Here is a 25,737-nt window from a genome sequence, read left to right as displayed (position 1 = left end):
GATTAAGGCAAGCATAGTGGCCAACAACAAAAAATATTCGATATTCATTGCAATATTATTATTCAGAGAGAACCTGTGATTGGGAGCATTAAAAAACTAACAGTTTCAGCCATGGATTTCTGGTAGAACATCCGCTTCTTATTCGCAAGAATTATATTCTATCACCGTAAGCGCCGGGTGGCCTACTGCTTCTCTAAATTACAGCAAGTTGTTCCCAGCGTGTCAGACAGTTCTTCATTGAAATACTTTAAAATGAGCTTTTTTCTTCCTTTCTCGAAGCTAGAGGCTTAGAGGCAAAATTTTTGATCTCAGAAAAAAGAATTATTTGAGACCAGCGAGTCAATGGTTACACCTTAAACAATAAAACAATTTACATTCGCACCACTTCTTTAATTCGTATCTATAAAAAACCATGAAAGACAACACAGATCCTGTAAACCGAAACTGTGTTACGCCTTCAGCATGTCCACGCTGCATGTGATCTTGCAATTTGACGAAACAGGAAATCAAGAAAACGAAAGCTTTTACAGAGAAACGATAAAAGAACTACAGTGCGACGATGCCTCATGGTCGCGTGCCATGTTATTTCCCATTACCACGAGCGTCTTCTCTACGGCGCCCCAACCGCTCTACGTGGGGAAGAAGCGGGAAGGTTAAGAGCGGAATAAACACTTTTCCCGCGTAGAGTGAGGAGGGTCAGTCTGTCTTCCGCTATCGATGTGTGCGGTCAGCTTTCTGAGCGCCTGGGCCCGCGCCCTTCTCAGGGCACGTTGATGACCCGTACATAGGCGTCTTGAGGCTCGGCTTTTACAAACGCCATAGTGAATATCAAGTCAAGTATGGGTTTTGAGTAGAGCTCGGTGAAGTAACCTATACTTTCAGAGTGTAGAACTGCTCTCAAGGCAAGCTCCTAAATGTTAACGAGTAACTTTTGCAGGTAAATGCGATTTAGCGGGGTATGAACACCGTAAGCCCCGATAAATCTTTTTTTCTTATCTATAATGGGTGATTTTAGGCCGTTACTTTTATAGGATACTTCTTACATCACATACATAGGAGGGTAGTGTTCTGTCTAGACATATATGAACCAATTATTCTTGTAAGGGGGCCTTGCGGACTTTACTTACAGTAACATATATTTTAACTTTAGCAACTTTTTCTTGAAAATTCAATATTGATTACTAAGCAACAGATTGCGGGTTGGCATATATAAGCAAGTGCATGGATTGTTCACTTTGTCAGGAACGATGAAGTAAATAAGTGCTAATAAATCACTACTGTATTCTACAACTGAAAAGGATGAGATGATAACCTCTATAGAGAAAAACAAAATTCCTTAAATAGACTGTTGCACCGCCGCCAAATTAAATGATCACTGATGTTCACAGTCAGATGAACAGACTCACAACGCGAACAGCGCGAACACTGTAACGCTCGCATACGTGGTCTTTAGTCTAGTTATTTTGGCTTTCGTTCTCCCCTGTTACAAACAAGAAAGTATACACAGGGAAATGAGAGAAGCAAATGAACGACCCTATGCGTATGAAGTTGCTACTGTTCTTACAGCTTGCCGTGACAGCGTATCCTGCAACACTGACAGGTCCCCCCCAGAAAAAAAAAAAAAAAAAAAAAAAACTCGAACTTTTTCCAGCCTTAACGAGGGATGACAGCAACTTAGATAAGCGGAAAAGTGTTACTGGAATGCGGATGATATTGTAGGGGAAATTCGGAATTTCCGAAGAAAAATAGATTGGTTCTCTTAAAATCCTAATTTAGGGTATAAAATCACTCGTTCACTTTTAGCAGCTTGCCCGGCGAGCAGCCCTACACTCTGCATGTGTACGTTACTTCACAGCAAACCCTATTGCTGATGCTCCTTCGCACTCACTTGATCTCAGCGATATGCAGTTTACGGGTGGCTTACTGTTCTCTCAACTACTGCCAACTACCGCCTCTACGCTCTGACGTCTACGCGTTTTGTAAAAGTCCGAAGCAGCCAAATTACGTGAAAACGCAAGAGGGGTTGAACGCTGCTGCACCGAGTATCGAGCTATAGTTCTGTTTTTAAATGACATAATGCTGATTCAATGTTTATGTTATATATTCACGCTGCATGACGAACACAGTTTTATTATCACTGAAATGAGCTGTCAAAGTTTCTATGTTTATTATAGGTTTAATGCAAGACGATGGGAATAAGAAAGAGAGAATAAGGTACCTTACTGGTGGCCTTCGTAATAATTTAGACCAACTGGGCATCTCTAACGTGTACTGACATAACTTCGTCAGCACCCACATTCAAAACCGACTTCAGCGGCCGCGTTTCGACGGAGAAACGGAAAGACGAAAGTATTCTGTGTGATACAAGAGCTCGTTTTACATCTACGGGTGGTTTAAAACGTTCCTTTTCCCTCCAATGCGGCAACTCTTCCTCTTATCTTCCTGCCATCTTCCTCGCTTCTTCTATAGCGGGGTTCAGGCGTCCACCTAGAAGTGTGACTCGATGCTGCGCATTTCCTTTCTTATAAGTTATTTGGAGATTTTGTGAAAAAGGGAGGCGTCCCGCTAGAGTTAGTGACCGCTGTCCAGATAGATTGGCTAGCCCACTAAATCTGGCACCCACTGGAACCAGCTTTTTACTGGAACCACCCTAAGAAGGGCGTTAGTATGGATGCTCCCTAGACTACCCTTTTCACAGCAGCTGCCGCGCGCGCCGCACGTAGCTAGGAGCACCTGTGAGTCTTTAGAAGTCAAATCGCGAAGCCAAATATCATACGCTGAAGCCGATTGGAGGTAAGCCATCATAAAAGTAGAGAAACCATACGACATAAATGCAATATCCGCTTTAAGCAAGCCATATAGGTTACGTTTTTGGCTTAGGAATGGCGTGCTTGACTAGTGATTCAAGATAGTTGCTAAATGTTGTTTAAGCGCAGCTTACCTACTCTATCGACTTAGATGTAATAAGGACACGTGAGTCCCATTGCAGAAGTATAATTATGCGTTAATTATATTCAATTTTACCGCTTGACGAGTGACGTCAAGTTCTCTGTCTCATGGTCTGTCCACGCCAGGCTCCGGTGGCGAATCCTTCGCTAAACGGAAGACTAATGCTGTAGAGTTAAGAGAGGTCTCATTATAGCCATGCAAGGTTACGTAGATGAAATGAAATCGTTTTCAGGGCTTATATGCTGGCTTTCCAACCAGCACACTTGTTCAGCATGTGCCAACGTGAAAGTAGGGGTGCCGTCTGGTTCTTGGAATGGGAATCTTTCTTACTAACAAACCTAGGGTTTGTTTTACGAGTAACAGTATCAGAATGTCCATTGAAATCAAGTTATAAAACGAAAGTATTGTTTAAACGTTCTGTTATATTCGAGAAGAAGCGAAAGAAATGTCCAATGCCTCATCTGTGGCCAGTGAAAAAGTCTATATACAAATAAAAATAAGGAATTCATACTGCAGAAAACGGCCCTGTTTCAAAGAGCATTTCTATCTTAAAATCAATACTGCGGCCTGTGCAGGGAGCAGTCGCTCGATAAATTCCAAAAGCAGAATACGTAGTATGGACGCATGTAGTTAAGGTTTGATTGAAAATCACATACAACGCCTGCTCATTTTAACGAATGAGATTATTTATCGCACCCTAGCATGTGCTTATAGCTGCTGAATGAGGAACAGTGAATGAATAACATGAATCATTTGTGCCCAATTTTTACCAATGTCTAAAATTCAAGCAGCGCTTGTCTTTCATAAGTGACAGAAAATTTAGTGCCTTATGGCGTGGAACTTCCCCCAGCGTGTCCTGGTTCAGAGAGCTCGGGAAGCAGCGGCGGCCAATGGCGTCCCGGTATAGGATCTGCCACTCAGCTCCACAACCAAACACAGCTCCCTTCCCAAATCATATCATCGTAAATAAATGTTTTCTCCTCCTCCTCCTCCTCCTGCTACTCCTCCCCAATTTGAACTCGTTCTTCAGTTAGATGCTTTGAGTAATTTCCACTATTTCGTTAGTTCGTGGACACTGTCAATGCGTGCCCCAGCCCATTGCTGGTTGTACTTCTATTGAAAAGCCACCACGAACGCTTGGATTAATGTCCGCAAACTCTGACTGAACACACGTGACCTGCCTCCGCCGCTAAAGTATCCAAGGTCGACATCATGTTTTCTTCTATCCCAGACAAGTCGAATCCTCAGCGACTGCTACACTTTTGAAAAGGGCATCTATCCTTTATGTTCTTGCACTTTTCATTTTATGAAGATTACTGAGAGGTTACTGTTAAGACCACAAACAGTCAATATTGAATTCGTTTGTGGTAAGCGGCAGCAAATCACATCAGAGAACTAAATAACTTCTGACTGAAGCTTTGAAACGCACCTTCATTAGGGACACGTTCACCTAGAAGAGAGAAAGGTTAACGCAAAATTATGAGGGGTGCGAAAAGAGAAATAATTCTTGTGCGGGTCGTGTCTTTCTGTGAAGTTAAATAACAGATCAAATTTATTTAGCCATTCTTACGAAAGAAGAGGCGGTTGGAAGGATTACTATAGGCTATTCGACGTTCACTGAAATCAGTAAGAAAACGTATATTGAGATAGCAAACGTGAACGCTGCAGCATTCGTAGCCATATAGAGCTTAAGCATATTTATCTGTTGAAGCATTCAGAGGGAATTGGCTGCCCCAATCTTTCGATGCCGCCAGCAACCGCTCTTTTAGTGCTCAGGACACCACAGGCAAGGCAATAAGTTTAAAATAAGAATACAATCCTCGCTCGCAAACGACCATTGTTGTGAAACTTCTTTTCGCTCCGCCCGACTAATAATAACGGCTTCCATTTACGTTTGTAGTAATCGACCTGAATGTTTCTACGGACCGAGAAATACAGCTCTATCACGGCCAGTACGCGCGCAACACACCATGTGGCCGTATTTGTACATTATGTGACCCGTATTTTTCTTCGAATTCATAATACACTAGCTAGTTGTAGTGGTTAAAGTAAAGTTGAGCTCTGAAGCGGCAGTACCATTTTAATAGCTACTGACTCGCCAAGTTGGTAGTACATAAAGTTGAATAGAAGCGGTAAAAATGCTGTAAATAAGTCTGTGTAAGTTGTGAGCTTAACAGTCAGAACGGACATGTGCGGCTTGTTTCTCAAATTTTACATGAATATGAATTTCAAATAGCATATGCCATTCGTAGCGAGGCCTAAAAAGTGTTGAAATTTATATTAGTCTGCTATATCCTCCAATCCAGCACTCGCTAAAAGGGAGGCTGTTAGAACCTCAACTCATTTATGCCTAACCTATTGTCTCGGAGAAAAGACTATTTTATGTGAAACATTCGCTACCGAATCTGTACAAATCCAATGTCGAAGCGTACCTTTGAAAGCTTAGATTGAATGCGAGCTCGATACAGCCCTGCTGCAGATATTTGTCTCTGTCTGTTACCGCGTGCTGCTTATAAAAGCCATTTTGTTGTCTCGTCGACGGGACTGATGTTCTCTTTAGCTCTGGCCTTCTCTCAATACTCCTGCCGTTGGTATATATTTCCACACCATGGTGTTTAAATTCCTTCTGAGACATTCTCCCCTTAATAATTATCCTTATTTCTTCGAAATAAATCTAAAAAATTCAAAAACACTTCTTCGAGGAGAGAGCATGAGTATGGTAAAGATGCAGCAACCGGAATTGGCAGCCATGTGCGACTTAAAAACATTATTACTAAAAAGCATGTTCCCAACACGAGGCAGGGTTCTATTTATATTTTTATTCCTCACTGCCAGCCCTGGTAGAACTAGGCAGGAAGGACAACACAATGCGATAATAAACAACGTAATATTCAGCGCACAACTTAAAAGATAAACCTAAGGCTACACGTGCATGATTCAAACACCTAAAAAAATAATAAGCAAATTGAACACAGTTTATCGCCAGAACTGAGCATACAGCATTGAAAAGTATTTATGAATAACTGGCAATGCTCTCAGTGGCTACCAGTGCACTCAAACGAAGCTGTTTCCATTCATTTATTGTCAATAGAATATAAGAGTATTTAAACAAGTTGATTTTCGTACGATAAGGTGTTAAGGATTGGGCGTTGCGATGTCTGGGTAATCACGTCACTTGAGGTTTTATGTAAGAGTCCAGGCACATTACTGGCACGTTATTTTTCAACAATAAAAGAAATTTTTTTCGCAAAATATCTTTTTTATTTATTTTCTAGTGTTTTTTATGCAATTGCATTCATTAAAAGTGTAGGGGAATTGGTAGTGTGGAATTTATCAAAATAAAACGAACTGCATTCCGTTGAATCATTTCTAATGCATGGATGTTGGGTTCAGTGAAACGATCCCACACTGTACATGCATATTCTAATTTCGGTCTAACGATTGATGTATAAGCTACGAGCGTGGTTACGAAAGGGGTGTGTTTTAATTTATATCTACGAAAATGCAGTTTGCTGAAGGATGAGGCACAAATGTTAGATATCTGAGCATTACAAATTAAGGCTTTATTTACTGTTACTGATACACGGTACTTGTACTGCGTTACTTCTGTTAGACACCGTGATAATGGGCGGTCCTGATAAAATAAACTCTGTTTTTTATTAGATTTTCTCATGTAAACTGATTGTTCAGTACTTAGTTTCTATATAGTATCTGCAGCACCAATCGTTAATGCTGTTGAGGTTAGAGTTAAGCCCTACTTCGTCCTCCGAAGTTTTGATTTCGGTGAATAAAAGGCAGTCATTTGCGAACAGCCTATTTTGAACTTGATCTGTGATAACGTAAACAAAAACGTTTATATACATAAAAAATAATAAAGTGCCAAGGACGCTTCCGTGAGGGACTCGAGATGTTACCGGGAGGGAGCGTGAAGAGTCACCACCAGCAGAAACAAACTGAGTTTTGTTAGTGAGGTATACGTTAATACATTTGATTAACAAATAAGGTAGACCTGCGAAGTTGAGTTCAAAAAATAGTTTGTTATGTGAAACGAGGTCCAACGCTTTGGTAAAATCTAAAAACAAATACATCTATTTTGCACGGTGTATGGAGGATTTCTACGAAGCTGTGCAGAACTGAACCTAATTAAGTTACAGTTGAGTATAATTTCCTAAAGCCAAGCTGAAGTGGGGTTAGAAAACGTTTCTTATTCAGATATTAGCAACGTAATTGGCAATGATATGTTCTAACATTTGCAACATCATTATAGCAACGAAAAGGGGGATAACTCTAGAGGAAGGTGGAGTTGCTTTTTTTGAGGGACTATAAGAGTTGTTGGTCAGCCATCAGGAAGGTTTGCCTATGAAATGAATGCTCGAAAAATAACGACAAAGAAATTTGATAACGTTTCAACGTAATGGTAGAGGAATATATTGGGGATGTTATATGGCCCTAGAGTCGATCGCAGTTTTATGTTCAGAACCATCGTACAAACGCCAGTTGATGACGCCAAGTCCCACGCATCATTGTGTTGTTGCTGGAGAATATCCCTTTGCGCATATCTGACAGCAATGGAAAAAAAGAATCTGGAAATATTCATTAAATGATTCGCGATAACCTCCATGTCACAAATGATAACATCGCCATGCAGTGTTTGATCCACTGGCTTTCTCTTTTTGGATAAATGGCTCCAAAACACCTGATAATAGTGCCGCTTGGTACTGCTCGCCCGTGAACGATCAATGATTTGCTGGCAGATGCCACTTGGCTACAAACGCTTCATTTTCCATTTTATTTTTAAGATACATCGTGTAATTCATGGTGCTACTTATCTACACCTCCTGATTTTTTTTGGTACAAAATTGTCGAGACAATGATGGCGCTATCTCCTTAAATTGGTGCCATATATAGTGCAGTGACGTCAGGCCCGTGAAACTCTTAGTCACCGATGAAGATAGTCTAGCACGCGTTCGTCATTTGCATATCAAAAATCTGTCACAGTTTCAGGTCGTACAAACGGAAAAATATGCAGCATTGAAAACACATGCGAAGCACACCATTTTGTAATCAGGTATGCCATACTCAGCAGTAACTGCAAAATGTTCAGTTCAGCTGCTAACAAAGACTAAATTCAGTACAGAACTAGAGTCAGTAATACGAGTAGGCTCGTTGACTACTTGTATTATGTTTTTAGGAAGCATTTTGTCAAACGTATGCTGAGAATGATTGTTCAGAATGCTGTCAAGGAGAGGTTTGTTCCAAACACTGTCAGGCAAGTTGAAATCCTCTGTCAAAATTATTGTGTCGTGCATAAATGTGACCCTATGGTCACAAAAATGTTCAAAATGATTCAAAAATTCGGAATAACGTAAATATTTCTACCTATAAATGACTCCGGATAACAATTAAGCAACACCGGCAGAAACTGCCGGCTAGAAACTAATGAGCTGGTGCACTTTACCTGAGATTATTATAGAGACTTTGTAGTGAGAACACCGAGATTATGGTAGAACAATAACCAGTTTGTGTAGCGGCTCAAAATAACAGATCAATCTTCGAGTGCTCACCTGGAATCTCTGGTGTCTTGGTAACTTCATCAGCAGAAGAATTGGTGTTTTCCGCGGAGGGTGCTGGAGGAGTAACTCCTGTAAAGTTCGAAAAGCCTGCTATAAGGGTACCGTGCTGGAAAACGCGATTTCCTATGAGAATATAACTAAAATAAAAATTATCAAAAAGCGGCTGTAGGCACGTGTTCGTGTGCAGTCATGAATTAACTGATTTCATCATAATCAGAAATAACATGGTAAAAACGCTGCATGAATATAAATGGCTCCTTAAAACGACACATTATTATTGCGTAGTTATTCTAGCCGTACATCAGCGACGTGTATGATGGCATCTAAATTAAATTCTATTAACAGCCGGAAATTGCGTACTGTTCGAAGAAATAGGCCGTGCAAGAGTTGTGCAGATCATCCAAAGGTGTGGAACCTGACATATAAGACTAAATACAAATAAAACTCCGTATGCATTTACTTGGAATAAACACACGGGAAGGGTTATGATCTGAATGGCATGAAGTTACGTCTAGTTAAAGAATCTAAATTCCTAGGTCATTCCTTCACATTTCAACTAGGTCAGCAGAAAAAGGTTAAATAAGTTGAATACAGAGCTGCGAAAGATCCGCTTCGCATAACAGATATTTTCGTTTACCTAGTGAAAATTATTGGTCTTTTTAGGTAAATCCTTTAATATGCTTGAAGAATTCGAACCCTCGAGAGCGAAAAAAGAATGTCTACTGACGTCTTACGATATCTCTGACCGCACTGATCGCAACACTAATGTGCGGGAGATTGCTTCAGAGCGAGCGTTTTCGGTTGTCTTTTTTCCCAATTAGTATGCACTAATGAAACATAGGTTCCAGGAACTGCGTGTGTTAAGATGATTGCTATTCTCATTTCTGTGTTACAAGCACAAAATCTGTTATTTGGTGCTGTGAGATTATACTCTTTCTGCATTTTGATGCTATATTGTTTTGTTTTTTGTGGTTGGCGGTACTTATGTTTTCCTTCATATAGGCTTTCCCGCTTCTGTAATACTGCTGGGGGAAGTGAGTAAATAATATATATTATTGTCGATATGTATACTCCTTCTTTTCATATATGTTTTAAAACCAGCGCTCTTGATGGGCACTTGATAACTATTTAATGAGACGGATCACCTCGTCATGCAGTTATTTCAGGGAATCAAACAAGTATTCCTGAAGAGTCCAACGTTCGTGGGATGATCGACGAAATGGAATACACGAGTTTTCAGGCAAAACACCATGCGACATATGGTCTTACTGCTGGAGGCTTCTGGTAGGATGCCTGCTATATTAAATACTGTGGCATGCCATGACTGCACAAGCCCGAGAAAGAAACATTGACTGGAATTTATTTGGGTAAACCAGCGTACAAACCGCACCTTCAGTTTTGGTGCTTTCAGCCTCAGGCCCTGTAATGAAAAAAAATTAAAACATATTACATAGGAACATTGCCTCTGGCGCTTAAAATTGGACAATAGGTGCGTCTGAAGGGTGCAGGTTCCACTCACAAGCGAAAAGGAGGCAAGATTTCAATGAAATGCTATGTACGCTTTGCTTTCAGACATATTGCATCAATAAATGCTTTCGTATATAGCTAATTTTAAGACTATAGAAGAACCCTCAGACATAATTAAAGGGCTTGCTCTTTAACTTTCTTAAGGGGATTATAAAGACTATAGAAAGCATTTATTGGCGTAAGCTTTAAAATGAAATAAGGCAACTTAGAAGACATTCAGTGTATTGAGATGTGTTTGACAGAAGAGAGAACTTTCCTTGCTGGTAAAGGTGCTGTTCATGCTTCTCATTCCGTAACAAAGGCCAGCACCGATGTCTGTATGCAAACGTGATCCGTATGCGTCCGACAACGCTCCGTTGCCCCCTTTCTGCAAATGTGCAGTCGCTTGTGCGTCTTGATACACCTCGCATGCTGCGGCCATGTGCCTGTGACCTCGATGCATAAAATTTGAGTTTCAGATCAAGGCTTGCGTTCAACGACGAGGAGGGGGATAACAATGAGGAATGGGAAAGACTTGTTTTATGTGGCTTAGTTTATTAGTTGGCTTCCTGCGCTTAAGCTACAACAACCAAGGCAGTTGTATTTAGACCTAGCGATGCTCTTAGCCGCAGCACCGAGGTTTCTCCACGGCGATGACACATCTAGGCCTGAACGTGGACGTATCAGCTTCACATTTAATTGCAGTTTCCGCGGTCGACAGAGAACGTGTTTAAAGGAACCTGGGCACTCACAGGTAGCATTAAACCGAGAAGCCCGCGATGCAGCACAAACAAGTTCTCATAACGATTTCGTTTACAACACTAAGCGAGAAGCCATGTCAACAGGAAGATGTGTGCACTTCACGCGGACTACGAGATGGCCAGCCCGAGACTGGATGCGGCAAACCGCTCTATTAGACAACAGATCACATAAGGAGAATAGAATTTTAAATGGAAGTCCGCATAATTTCACCTCCTCACACCGAGAAGGCAGCCGAAAACGATGCGATGTTGGGGAGAAATGATGCAGAAATTTCAATTATGGCACGGCTGACGGAACGAAACATTTTAACATGCAAACTGCAATCAGCCATTCACGCCAGTTATGACCGCTATGATTCAGTGCGTTGTTTTACAGAAGAGGACAGCCTTCCCTCTGGTCAATAGTGGCTCACAAGATTCACTCGTCTCGCCGACCTTTTGTAAATGTTCAGAGCACCAGAAATAAACACTCCTCCAGTTGAAGGTAAATGTTGCTTTTCGTGACTGGCTGACAACAGCTACTATATGATGTCGCAAGTTCAAGACCAAACTAAGAATGGGCAGTTCACCTTTCAAATGTATTTTAAAATTTTATATAGGATGGCTGTAAAGAAGAGATCTGGAATTGATTTTGATGACAATAATTTTACGAGGCATGGGTATTTAATGACGAACAGGCGGAGTGGCGCGCTTTCGTCACAGCTGTATTGGCGAAATTTGGCTATGAATTACCCAAACATAGTATTTATAATTAGCAGAAATTTGTCGGCTTTAATTTGTGCATGTTTTTATTTGTTTTAGTTGTTTTTGGCGTTCCTGAGTAGAGTAGATATTTTTTTAATGTCTCACAATATCTCCGGAAAGCGAAATTTTACCTACTTTGCAGGCCTTTATCTCAAAGTTTGTGGCAGAGGGGCAATAATTACACACTACGTTCTCAGCATACTTAACTATGAGCCTACTAAAGCTTATATTTATATATCATTTATACACAGAGATATGGTGCGCTAATTTCAAGAAAACAGCGAGCGAAAATTTCTAAAGGCAAGGAAACCGTTTTAAATTTCTGAAACGTTTTCCACATACACATTTCAGTTTTCAAAAGGATTGGGAATTGTTTGAGATCCGACGTTTTGCCAGTGTCAGGTCGTTAAAAAAGCCCACCAGCAGTACGGCACAAATGTCGGCGGCAGTGAGGATGTTAATGTCGAGATTATTTAGTCACATGAGCGGCTATCGAGGGCCGGGGGGGGGGGGGGGGGGGGGGGGGTGTATGCCGAAGAGGGGCGTGCACCCCAGATGCTTGCTTTCGCAGCGCCCCATAGGGCGCCGTAAGAGCTCGCTTTCGCGTCTTCGAACCGAGAGAGTTCGTAACAGTAGGACCTCTCAGGTAGTTGAACGCTTGAGCACTGGAGCTTCGCTATTCTATTCGATCTTTGTTCGAACAGCAGCCAGATTCCGATAACACGTACGTCAGTGAAGGAAGTAAGATTAAAGCGCTGTCCTGGATCTTTTTACGGCCGCTTTACCCGCGTGAGCGACAGCCGCTGCTGCATGAGAAACTGCGCTGCGCCTAATACGATCGGTGGAAAGCAAGAACGGAATGCTCCAGTGGCAAAGCGATGTGTCCAACGCCAAAACCAAAAGTAAACCTATCGGTAACTAGTTGCGAGCGCCTATCTTAGATAATGGCTGCCAGATGGGCTGAATTGTACCTTTTACCACATGCTCAGTTTTGTTCACACTTCATGCCGGCAATGTATAGCCTGTACTGCATGGAAAAAACTGTGTGTACAGGAATAAAGGCATGCGCATTGTCGAATCATTCGTATTAAAAATCGCAGCGCAGAAACGCTGTGTTTTCATCAGGCATGACCTTACACTTTCTCCTTTTCACTAAAAATTATTTGGAATACGTTGCTCGTTCACTGAACATTATCGTCTCTTTGTGAACTCCGCGTTTTGCTGAAGCTTGAATGGGCAAACGTCTGTATGCTGTCAATGCCACAGTGTATCAGGATCTCAGCAAGGAATAAACTAATCACGAATCCTTCCCTACCGTGTCTCTGGAATCAAATTCGAGGCATAAATGACTGGATACAATATTATGACAAAATTTAAGCATCGCATGCCATTCACAAATATCAGAAAATGTTCAGACCTGCGTGGGGCATTGAGCCTTGAGCAGCGACCTTATTGACGCGACCGTAATTACCATGTATAACAAAATTAGGCACTATGTTTTATGTTTTTGAAAATTGAAGTGCAGGAGATATGTGGACAAAGTTTACGAAATATCAAAAATCTGTTTGTTTGTTTGTTTTTTTGGGGGGTTGAATTGTCCAGACATTTTCACGGTTTATTGTTTTCTTGAAGTTTGGTTATCGTATTTCTGAATTGAAAGATTAATAATATTAATATCAGCTTTAGTAGTTTCATAGACAAGTACGCTGAAAACATAGTACATAATTATTGCAGCCCTTTCACAAACTGTTTTTCAAATACATGCCTGCACAGTAGATAAAATTCGATTTTGAGACATGTTTAAAAACCTCTACACTACCCAGAGAACCAAGCATTAACTAAATACACATAAAAACCTGTGTATGTTTACTCAAACAAGCTTCGTGTACCTGATATTATTATATTGTGTGTAATTCATAACCAAACATGGCCACAACACGAGAAAAGGTAAGCACGGCACTTAAACTCTTTTCCACATTAATAATTCCATGCGCCTCAAGAAAATGTTTTTGCCAGTGACCCCAACTGCAGATCTCTTCTTTCTAGTCACCAGGCAACAATAAATGGACTTTTGAGGTAAATGTAAAACGTTGACTGACTATAACGTGTTTGGTTTTAGATGAAATCACCTAGATTTGCTTACTTTCTTCAGATCAGACTTTGTCATCATTGCAAGCATCTCATCTCTAATAAATGGCAGAACACTTATTCTGTAGCGACGAAGAAATCAAGAAATCCAAAAGCGAAATAAAAAAGTGCTCCAAATTTATGTTTAAACTATCTACATAATCACCTAAATGCTCAGGCATCCACGTACGACAAAAATGAGCTTATCGATGAGAGACAGATGCTATCTACACATTTGGAAAGGCGGTTATACCATTTGACCTTTGGAAGGCATTGCTGGGGGGCGAAAAATGGAGTTCTCTGCAGCGCGACAACGGAATTGGAGGAAATTGTGTAAAATGCGATTTTCAGTAACATCCATTACAAACACGCAGAATTCAACTTCAAAGTTCATGCAGCGAGTGAGGGGGCTATCTCTACGTGATTACCATAGGAAGGACAAGAAGACCTGCGAGAGCCCGAAAACACTGCCAGCAGGGGCTGTGGGAGAACGCTCCCGCTTAATTATTCGAAATGTCACCCTGACTGGCAAAGTGGAAGGTGATGTCCGAAATAGAAAATACTCGCAGCGGTAACTGCACAAGTGAATGATACAGGAAGACTTGCGAAGTGTTTCTTGCTGGTAGAGAAGCTTTGATTGCGCGCTCGGAAAGGGACGTCAGTGTCACTGGAAATAAACTATTTGCGCTATAAGCCTCGGCAAAAACAGTTTTCTTTTTTTGTGCATTCACACGTACTGTTACTAAACAACAGTCGCCCCAAGCAGAGATGTACGCCCGTATTCAAGCTTGCGTCCTTTTCTTGATTGGTGGAAATGCTGGAGCCGGAAGTCCAACAGTCATCTGCTTTTAATATTTAATATTTGCAACAATAATCTCATTTAAGACGCAGGCAGAAGATGGCACTTTAGAATGCGACACAAGCTCAGAATACGATTTACCACACGTGTTGGCGACATTGACCTGCCGGTCGTAAATATTTGCGCCCTACTGTTGGTTTGAAATCTTCGACCTAACATTGTTACTGGCAACGACGTCATTGATTTTTCAGATCTGCTTCGCGTTAGTATCCAAGGCCACACCTCACACTCATCATCAACGAGAGACGGGAAAACGATCAGGGCTTCTTGGGAAATTGACAATGGATAAGAGTAATTCTAAGCTGTGAAAGAGCTGACATTTTTCTACGCGCAGTTCATGTCGTATCGACACTGTCATCGCAAGTAGAATGTGTGTGCGCTCAGTCTCAGTGAGTCCAACTGCAGTTAGCTTCAACTGAGAGAAGGACAAAGGCTTACACACACAGCTGTTCTCTATGCTGATAGGGAGCCCATATTTGTTAATGGAAAGTCCAACGACTATTCGTTAATACTGGTTTAGCAGACTAACATTATCCCCTGCACTCCGGATGAAGGAAAGTGCGAACTGGTTAGTCTCTTGGGGAAGCACAGGATGCTGTTTTTTACACTGCTTGATAGAAGTCACTTGCACTGATATAACGAAAACAGAAAGTAATGGCCACCTAGAACCATTCCGGCTTTCTTACACTATGGAATTCACACTATCGAGACCGGAAAAGCTGAAAGAAAGAATTGAATAACTGAAGTGCCGCAAAATAATTCGTGATAGCACTTCACAATTCAGCAGTGCTGCCCTCCTTGTGAGAAATAATGATGGAGGTGTAGGGTGGTTACTGACTACCACCGCATACATAAAACAAAGGATGGAGAAACGTATCCGCTGGTTCGCATTGATGGGATTAGTATACATCTGTCGGAAAAAATATATTCGCGGGCTTCGTAAACCGAACAGTATTTGCAGACTCCACTTGAGTAAGGCTAGCGACAAAAGAAAGCGTTCATCACTTCAGACTGGCAATTTTAACCTGCACAATGCTGGCTTTTATCAATAGTCCTCCGTATTACAGGAGGACGATAACGGAATCCCTAGTCTCCTTGATCTGTACAGCAGCCAATCGCTACTTAGATGGAATTTTCATAGTTGGCAAAACCCAGCCAGACTAGACGTGAAAGCCACAGTATGTTTTGAACGCTATTAGAGAGACGGTCCTGACGTTCTGTATACAGAAAGGCGAATTCCGCTATTGTAATCGTCGCGTACACCAGTTTCGTTCATACAACAAACAATTTCCCCTTATCCAAAAATAACTGAGTCAATACAGGAGTTAAAAACACCTGAGAACGTGCCGGGAAAAGCGCTTCGCTTGCCACACTAGATTGATGCGAAGGTGTGTGAAAAGCAGCGCTTTCGGTGTGGCTCCCTTGCATTGGCTTCAGAAAAACGAAGTCGAAATACTGTAGAGATAACAAGATAATCAAGCCTTCCAGAAGCTGAAATAAAATTTTTTTGATGAAGAAATTGTTTTACCACTACACGGAGGGAGCATAGCTAGTCACGTAGCTCTAGCAGTAACGTTATTCTAGATGTACAGTGAGGCGGCTGTCATCTCGGCTAAGTCGTCATCCGCCGAAGCACCTCTGCTACAGAAAAGAACCACGAAAGCAGGCTTTAACTCCTCGCTCTTCTTTTGTAGCCCAGGAGACTAAGACACCTACTTTTCGTAACATTCGCAGTAATAATAATCACCTGCTCATTATCCAGGGCAAGGGGAAGGTCTATGCAATATTTCTACAATTTCTCCGGTTCTGTGCCCGCGGCATCTACCTCATCCGAGCAAACCTCTTTACCTCATCCGCCCAACTTACTTTCTGCTGCCCCTGCTACGCTTTGCTTCCATTGAAGTCCAGTGTGATACCGTTAGCGATCATCGGTTATTCTGCATTCGCAGCACATGTCCTGAGTTCTACTAGAATGCCAATAACTCGAATTATTTCCCTGGCCTATACTTCTCGCTTCCTATCTCTTAATGTTGCCACCGTTAACATTTACTGGCGCATCTGAACTACAGCACAACTTTATAGCCAGGGGCAGCACGACAAATCGGCCAGTTTGAAGAATACGACTCACGTTCATGCATTGTTCTACGGAACAACCCCCTCCCCCCCCCCCCCCCCCCCCCGCCCTCCACCCTGCCGTATTTTACGGATTTCATGAAATCTGCACTCACGTACGGCTCAAAGTACGAAGTATAACCCCGTGAATCTTAAGGGATTTCGGACATAACGATGCATTTGCCTGTTCCACAAAACAGCTAAGGCCAAGATTGAAGTACAAGACTGAATCTATCCTACTGACCAAAAATGCTACACAAACTAAGAAATGAACGCACTGTGACCAGATGAATCGCTTGCACGAGGTAACAAACTAAGCTATAGTCTGCTACTACACATAAGGGCGGCCTGCAGAAGCAAGATCTGTTTTCTGTACGCAAATCATTGCAAACGGCGATGCTAAAGTTAATTTTAAAAATGTAAATCTGCTTATAAACAATTGGCAGAATTTTCCCCATTATTAGATGGACTCCTGAACCATTCCGTAAGGTAAGGGATGTAGGCAGAAATGAAAGAATAAAGGGACACGAGGTGCTATAGCGGAGGGCTGCGGAATAATTTCAATCATCTCGTAATCTTTAAACGGCAATGACATCGCATTTCATAAGGACCCCTTTGCCAGTCACCTCCATAAAAACGCGGCCGCTGCTGTGGCGTTAGGACCTGGTTCCCGGCTAATTAAGCGAGGTCTTTAACCACTTAGCCGCAGCAGCCGGAGTCAGGTTCTTCTGAAATCACAACTCGGCAGACAACATAGGCTAGAAAAAAACTGTCAATTATGTTTCTTCACAAATATATACTGCCTTCCGAAAACGTTTGCATCTTTAAGAAAAAGATCAACTCATGCACGAATGTCTTTGCAACAAGCAGCAAGGTGGAAAGCGTGGACGGCATGGCCAAGTTCTCTCTACATGGTAGAAAGCTCTTCGAGGTCATCCTCAAGGGTCAATTGGAACCCCTTACAAGAAGCAGCCGGCGTATCACGTCCAGATCAAATGCAGACTTATTTTCATATGAGCGCTTTTATTATAAATCAGGTGTAAATATATGCACTATATTTTATACCTTGATTAAAGAGAAAAAAAATCTTCTGGCACACAGCGCAAAAAAAATGCGCCCGAAACAGTGAGTAAATGTAGTTTCCTTTCGAGACTTGGGGCTCACCTTTTGTTTCATTTTTCTGGCTGGCATTGAGGCCTGAGAGAAAAAACAACAGTTATTCGCAATTTCACGCCTTAGAACTTCAAAGCAATCGCTGATGATATACAAAGACCAAAAAATGTTTGTTTCGTTTTAATTGGAATAAAAAATCATTTCGTTAAAGCGGTTATTTAATCTTTAGTCTAAACTGCCAGAAAGAATCGGAAATGCCTTGCAAAAGTTAGGCTTTCATGTTTTCTTTACTGAATATACGGTCAGAGTAGAGTGATCTTTAAACGTACCAGAAATATTGAGTGCTACATCGCAGAGTATTTGTTTTCGCGTCCATGCTGCTTTCACTTAATGATCATTTTCTAAAGCAACAGTTTGTGATGTTCAGTGGTTTTGATAATATTTAGTGGTGTTTATTTTTCTTTCTGTTGTGTTTTTAACGGTTTGTGTGTTTTGCAAATTGTTCCCCATTCTTATGAGCCTGTAGATGCTTTCAGAAATCGCAAATGATTCGTTAATGTTAATTAAGAAACATATGCTGAGAAACAGGAACACCGTTGTAAAGCTAAGTGGATTTCAGGTGCAGGCTATACGTGAACGAGATCCCAGATTTTTCTAGGCATAATGTGCTTAAGCGAACTGGCAGTGAAACGAAATATATTTTTAAATACTAAGCTCTAGAAGACTATAAAAAACAGAACTGCGCGAAGGCAACGGGACAAGAAGGCACGAGTACCCACACGTGCCTTCGTGCCTTCTTGTCCCGTTGCCTTCGCGCAGTTCTCTTTTGTTATAACCATGAACCGACTAGTCCAACATCACGTCTTTCTAGGAGACCAGTGAACAAGGTAAATACGGTCTACCCATTGTCACCTACGTAAGTGATTTACAGCATTGAGGTATTAAAGAAGATAATACAGCCCTAACGATATGAGGATAGGGAAGTCATTTTTCTGTAATAATTTCAGTTCATGCAAATGCGCACTGGCATTACGCAGTTGTAAACGGTGATTGTTGCTTATGTTGTATACCAAAACTATCGATATAAGCCCGTGGATGTGCTTGTTCGAAGGTGACTATAAACAGTGCGACAGTTATATAGGTAAGACTTGTTTTCATTAAGGTGCTGGTATATAAATTACAAAGTGCTGGTAAATGCACAGTTATTGTGGATGTGATTTAACGGCAAAAAGTCACCTGGCTAGCATATTTGGCCCTCACCCTGCAACGGCTTTTATCGGTCAATAGTAATGCAAAAAATATGTAAAAATAAAATGTGCGACACCATCTTCCAAGGCTGCGAGTTTCTCAGATCCTTGAAAGCTCACCGATATATGGCGGTAAATGGGGCCTTGAGGAGGCCTCTATCTAAGAACCGTTGCTGCAGCCGTCAACGACCGCGCATCTTGGTAACAGAATTCGCCCTCTGTGGCGACTCATTCACAGTGTCGGGACTGTTTAAAGCCCTGCTTGAAATGTGCGCCGTAATACCAAGAACGCGTAACCACGCAGATGGTGCGCAGGCGCTATTCAAATGCTTCAGCCGACGAAAAGATAAAGTACTGGGAATGATTTCTGACATTGCGACTATTATTGCAAAGGAATGCCTTCCTAAGGCCAAATCAGGCATCTTACCTTCACTGCTCGTAGTCGCAGCAACTTCAGTTTTGTTTGAGTCTAGGAAACAAAATAGAGGAAATACTTCGCTACAGCAACCCAACATCCGATGTCAATATTCAAGTGCCAACCACGATCTACGTTACAGTTATTCGCAGTCAAATGGGAATTATTGCGGGACACTTTGGCATTTCGTTGAACATTTCCTAAAAATAATGCATAGACGACCGTCATTTATTCTTTTATGACGTGCTTTTCAGCAAGTGAGACATTTGGTTGCTAAAATAAAGCATGGGTGGCGAACAGGATCGGGGGCGCCAAACGGCGGCCTATTTACTCAGGAGCGGTCTTAAATATATATGTGCAGAAAGTATATTATTCTTCAAAACTGCGCGGGAAACCAATCAGGGCATAAAGGCTGCGCGAAAAAGACAACAAAAGACAGGATACGGGACGAGCGCCACTATTATGTCTGAAGTATGGCGCCATATATCCCGACAACACATCCTACTGAACCAATCAGGAGCCGAAAGAAAAGTCCAATACTCAATACTCAGCGTTGAAATTCCACTCACGAACGTCTGTATGAATCTGTAAGTTTGTTTAAATCACTTTATTTCATGTAAATCGCGATATAAACCAAATTTTCTATAAATCACTGTACACTCAGTCTTCTGCGGTGTTTGTTCTACTGAATGGTTACAAGGGCGGAAAGATTACAACGAATTTAGCCGCCTAGTTGTTAAAATTAACCTATGCGCAACGCGGTCAAAGCAGTACAATTGCAAATTTAAAAAATAGTATTTTTTCGCTGCTTCACTCCAAAGTCGTTTTACTCAGCCTGGATGTCTTCCTAAACTACTACTAAACTGTGAATTAAACTAGTTGACAAAAAAGGCTAAGTAAATGCTTACTGGGTATTATTTTGAAGCTAGAAGAAAGAAATTATGTTTTCTGCTACGTCAGTTTCATTGCTGCTGCCAATGCATATACCCACAATTGAACCGCCAATAGTGACAGACCCCGCTGAAAAAGCTGTGCTCATGTTAGCCGCATCACAGGTAAACGTACAAGTTACGGAATAATAGGCCTTGCGCGCGATGGGTTTGGCTCAGAGGTTGCAGGTTTTTCTTTTTCACTAGGGAACGAGAATGTACTGTGAACGGCACACGTCCTATTCTCTCAAGCGTTTAAACAAAGAAAAGATATTCATTTTACATTACGGTAATTTCTTACATTCAATGAATTGAAAATTCTGATTCATCGAGTAATCAAATATAAAAGCAAGCTACGAAAGAGTAAATCATGCTATCACCATCTTCTAGTTACCCTTTGTTGAAAAGAGCACCTAAAGTTGGGGTGCGGACAACGCTCGCAGTTTCCAGCACGTGCTACATGCATAAATAGAATGAGGGCTGTGTGTGCTTTGATACATTCGAGCCGTTATTCCTTAATGTTAAAACCAGCCGCCAGGCTCTACATCACAGCATTCAGTAATTCCAATATATTTCATTATCTTGCGCCTTTTGAACTATTACATGCCCCAATATGACATTTACAATAAACAATTTCCTTGCCAAACATTATACTAAAAGGAAGAACGTTTGTCTAGCCACTCAAATGAGGACGAAAATTGTTAAACTATCCTTCTCCATCATTTCAGATACGCTGAATGAGTTTCCGAAATTCGAATTCCTAATGTGCATTGCATGTGTGAATTCATGTAAAATATCATCAATATCTGAGTGTTAATATATTAGGTTTGGGACTGCTGCTAATAGTCTGTGTTAAGTGCTGCACAAAAATTGAGGTTAATGAAGCAAGGTCTACTTGTTAATAAACTAAAAGTCGTAACATGCATTAAATTTATGAACGTATAACATAACAATTTCATCATATATTTCCTACTCATATAGTATTTCTCCTCTCACGGCCTGCCTTTTTCTATATAGATTTAGTGAACTAAAGGGCATATTAGTGAAGAAATGAAACAATTACGGGTGTTGAAGGGGAAGGCATGCACATGCGAGACGTACTCCTTTAGGAGTAGTTTTATTTTCATACGTCTTGTTGCTGAGAACGTGAAAAAGCTTTAAAATGACATGATTATTGCATGCATTTACTTCAGTATCATGTTAAGCGACTTTATCGCTTGTCAGAAGAGTGTTTTATAATGATGTTTGTTGTTTAAGAAAAACGACACATTCAATTTTACTAAGGAGTCAATGATTGCGAAATGTTGCTTCCGAACATATCTTTGGTATATTCATGCAATGTGTGCGTTTTGCTTGTATTTCTTCATTTCAAGAGTTTACTGCAATACCGCACAGCAGTAGGTTTACTAATTTATGAAAATTAAGCAAGCTTAATTAGGCCGCCTATATTTATCTCATTTGTAAGGTCGAGCGCCTTACATGACAGCTTATGTTTGTTTTCATGGAGGCCTGCAGTGAACCTATAGTACGCATTTATATCAATGGTACCTCTCACAAAGGTTGTGTAGCAGTGTAGCAGCGGCTACAGGCTAGCAGAGCGGTGCATAACTATTATTTTTCAATTTTGCTAGAAAACTGATAAATTTGAGTTTCACTGAAGTGCACCCTAAAGACATGCTGCGACAGCGTTAATGACTCCTATGCTAGCTTTGTTAGCTAATTATTCCTGTACATTCGAATTTTGGCTATTATATCATTAGTCGCCTGTTCGAGCCTCACTTGTACGAGAAATACCTATTTGCACAAAGTCCTAACCTCAAAAATATGCGAGAATCCACCAGACATGGAAACAAGCCCCCGATTTGTTCAAGCCGTGCTAAAGCCCCTGCGTTATTAAGAGTAGCTTGTCTGGTTGCAGATGCAAGAGTCCTCGAAGGCTGGATTCTATTCCTAAAGCCTCCAATTGAAAGTGAAAGCTGGCAACGTTACACATTTTGACCGTGTCAGGTGGTCTCGTGACATCCTAAAAATACAATGACCAATCAGTGCATGATGTTGCCACTCGCCAGGGTGATGCCCGTGATTTTTCGCTCACAACATTCTCGCAGAAAAAAAGAAACTTTGGGTGAAAATGGCCTATACCACCATCGCTTCAAACAGCCCTGAGCACAACAGCACAATTTTGTTTCGATAAAGAAGTTGTGTTCTGCTCACCAATGCTGGTGTTGTTCGAACTGATGTCTACAGGTGGCCCTGAAAGGAGAATTTAGGTTGATTAAATGGAATTTGGTGGTGTGAAAAACACATTCAACTTATGTTGCCTCGCTGAGTTCGTAAGAATAGCTGCTCCGCAGAAAATTCAGCATGAGGGCTGACAGCATATATTATTTTTGCCTTACACCCCAGCCTGGAAGGTCTTGATGAAGGTTTTCCTTTGTAGGCTGTGCCTGTAAAAGCAACGCTTCATGTCATACCTATGAACAAAACTCACATAGTTTAGACGCACTAAGAATTGCATCTAGACCACGTTAGCTAGTGCCGTTCAAAACTCAGAATAAGTTATTGCCTTCATTTATTGCATAAATACCAACAGTGCCCACCTCGGAATAAAGTACAGCTAATCAAATTTGATGATTGGAATGCCAATCCTCAAATATTGTTCATACGGTACGGTGTCAGTGCATCCTGACGAGATCTCGATATCACCTCGTTTTGATGAGAGGTGATGAAGCACATTCAAAGAGGCACTATTGAAAGAAGTAATTCTCTCGTTCTACCAAACTTACAGTACTGTATCACTCATATGAGCTTCTGCACTGCCTCTCCCCATTGATGGAATGAAATTTCTGAAGCGAAATATTTACAACTTTCACAACCCTAGGTACATTTTGGCCCCTTAGATGTCTGTTACTGCATAAGAACTCCTCGATAGTTGTTCTGCAAACATGTACTACTATTGGTTGTAAAACGTTGACTCTAATGTATTGAAGAGTTTTCAGATACCGTAACTTCTATACCGTAAACCTTTTATTTTGGTGACATCTCTTTTCATGCGGAAAAAGCAATGCTCAGGGACTCTTTTCGTCATTATACAGTCACTCGTATATTTCGGAATAAAAAGCACGAATGAATGGTGTTGTTTGTTTGAGAGAATGAATTAAGTATTTTTTTGCAGAACGGCTGAAGGCTACGAAACGATTTCTATCCAAAGTACGTATAATACTAAATTCAGCGCGCAAAATTTTTAATGAAGATTAGTCTTTTGATAGCTGCTGACGCCTTGTTGTCGTTAATGTTAGCGCAAAAAAGCCGACTGCAGAGTAACCAACAGCACGAGACAAAATCTTGTGTAGTCCTGCTGTGTCGTCGTTTGTTCTGTTGTCGTTCTTTATGCGCTTCTTTGAAACTCAACAAATTGGTTCGGTTTACTTTTGAGTATTATCCTGCTCCAAATTTAAAACGGCATAGACAGGCATACGAGGTACGCTCACATTGGTAAGCATAAGGAAATGCGTTGATGTAGGAGCTTACCTTGCTCCGGGCCAGTTTGAGTCCTGGTGGATCCTGCATGAGAAAACTACTTTTTTACGATGGACCGCGCAGAGGAAGCGGATGGCTTCTTTTTGACTAAAACAAAGCTGTGGGTGCTAAACCACAACACTCAAGCAGTCCAGAAGCAAGAAACTACATCTAAATGCTCAAACATTCCATATATTAGGCGGCCTGCCTGAAACTCAATACACCAGACCGCTTTCTTAAATGCCTTCTTTCAGCATGGAGCTCGAATTGCTACAAAATTTTCAAGAGAAAAATAACTAAGGTTTTTCCGTGGCGTGTGAGATGTGTCATTTGTTTATGAAGGTAACTGCTAGAGATTGTTTTTTTATTTCCAAGGAAGAAATTATTTACTGCACTTTTGCAAATAGGCAAGAGGACATACCAGTCACGGTTTCCTCAAGCAAGTTGATAAAAACCTTAATAAACCTCTACTGAGTAATGAAACTGTGGCACTATATTACACACAATTGACTTGTTTACAGTAAATGCCAGTGGGTCAGAACGGCATTTCTACACAGCTGCCCTCTCACGTTCAACGTAATAATAACCTTGAGTAGATTATATGTTTTAATGTTTCTGGAAGTACTTTGAAATTGGAAAAGTTTGCAGAAATGGCGATATCAATCGCCTAATTTTCGCAATTCACTTGCGCATTGCGTCATATTTGTGCCGCTTCCAGAGCATTCTTCCTTTTCTTGCAAGCTACGCACAGTCGCAGCAAAGCATTGTTATTGTCGTGCTCAGGAGAAAACAAATCATTCCATTGCTTGAAACAATTTCCACCTAGAATTCACAGTTCCAGACGAAGCATGCATTGAACTTTTCATTTCAGCATATATTTAACATACTCAGGAAGTGGCAAGCATAATTTGCGAAAGTGAATTCTTTCATTCTATTTCTATTTCAATTTCCACCTTTAAGACTTTCATTTAAACGTTTAATATAGTTAAGCAAAGTAAAACCTGCCATAAGGAAGCTATCAACCGATTATAAAGAGGAAGAATTGTTGTAATGAAGTTAATTTCGACTTACCAATGGAACAAAGTAAGCAAAAGATCCAAACTTCTAACCGCATAGTGAGATGAATTCACCCCTACGGCAGTTGAATAGAGAGGTTTTCTTTCCGGAGAAAGTAGGCTTTTGTACTACTTTCTGCGATATTATATTTTTTCTAGAGTGATAAATGTTTTTTATAGAAACCGAGATAAAAGAACCACAGTTCAGGAGCTGCTGTCCATGTCACTCAGTTTGCAAAGGACACAAGGCATGGGGAAAATATCACACTTTTTAAGATGAGTTTATTTGCGTTTTGACGCAGGAAGGATGAAACTACGCAGTGGCCAACCTACGTCAGAGGTGTCGCGAAGTACACGTAACATTTGATAGCTTGTGGACAAAAGGAAGAGTTTCATAGAGGCGTAGGAAGAAGTTGCCCATCGAAATTGAGGCACAAAAAGTGTCGGCATATACGCGGACGCTCGAATTCCATATTTGTCGATCGATTTTGACATTTGGCATTTTAAATATTATAGGAAATGCGCAGCATATGTATTTAGGGACAAACCGTTGCACAATAACTTTATTATTATTATTTTAAAAAGTTCTCCCTTAAAAGGAAGATCTGGGACGGGCCATCAGTAATGACTACCGTAGCGATGCTTTTTGGTCTGACACGAGTTCATCAAGAGCTATTTACAATGCCTTTTAGCGAAATCCAATATTCTGGGGGCCTATTCCCACCCGAAAACCCCACATTGAAGCATTATAAAGACGCCGCATTTCTAAATATTACAGACTATTGATAACTGGGAAAGGATATCATTGGGTAAACGAATGTATCAGAG

The 25,737-nt window shown here is 41.0% G+C and overlaps 1 protein-coding gene across 5 annotated transcripts in view; it reads right to left on the bottom strand.

The window, feature by feature from the left end:
* The window catches only part of LOC146189022 (uncharacterized), a 63,848-nt gene extending 38,773 nt beyond the window's left edge, over positions 1-25,075 (bottom strand). For 4 of the 5 annotated variants that reach the window (XM_084603942.1, XM_084603944.1, XM_084603946.1 and 1 more), the window contains exons 1-7: positions 24,926-25,075; positions 23,867-23,899; positions 22,550-22,588; positions 19,419-19,460; positions 17,796-17,828; positions 9,913-9,942; positions 8,514-8,591 (exon numbers count right to left, since the gene is read on the bottom strand). In XM_084603942.1, coding sequence (XP_084460068.1) covers positions 8,514-8,591; positions 9,913-9,942; positions 17,796-17,828; positions 19,419-19,460; positions 22,550-22,588; positions 23,867-23,899; positions 24,926-24,968 — 298 coding nt within the window. In that variant the 5' untranslated portion in view covers positions 24,969-25,075. The remainder of the gene's footprint in view (positions 1-8,513; positions 8,592-9,912; positions 9,943-17,795; positions 17,829-19,418; positions 19,461-22,549; positions 22,589-23,866; positions 23,900-24,925) is intronic. The other variant, XM_084603945.1, reaches the window with a different exon arrangement.
* Between the last annotated feature and the right edge of the window lie 662 nt (positions 25,076-25,737).

Source organism: Amblyomma maculatum, chromosome 5, assembly GCF_055883805.1.
Source record: "Amblyomma maculatum isolate TAMU_Amacu chromosome 5, ASM5588380v1, whole genome shotgun sequence".
NCBI lineage: Eukaryota > Metazoa > Arthropoda > Arachnida > Ixodida > Ixodidae > Amblyomma > Amblyomma maculatum.
The sequence above is the reverse complement of the archived record's forward strand: the minus strand, read 5'-3'. Positions and strand labels throughout refer to the sequence as shown.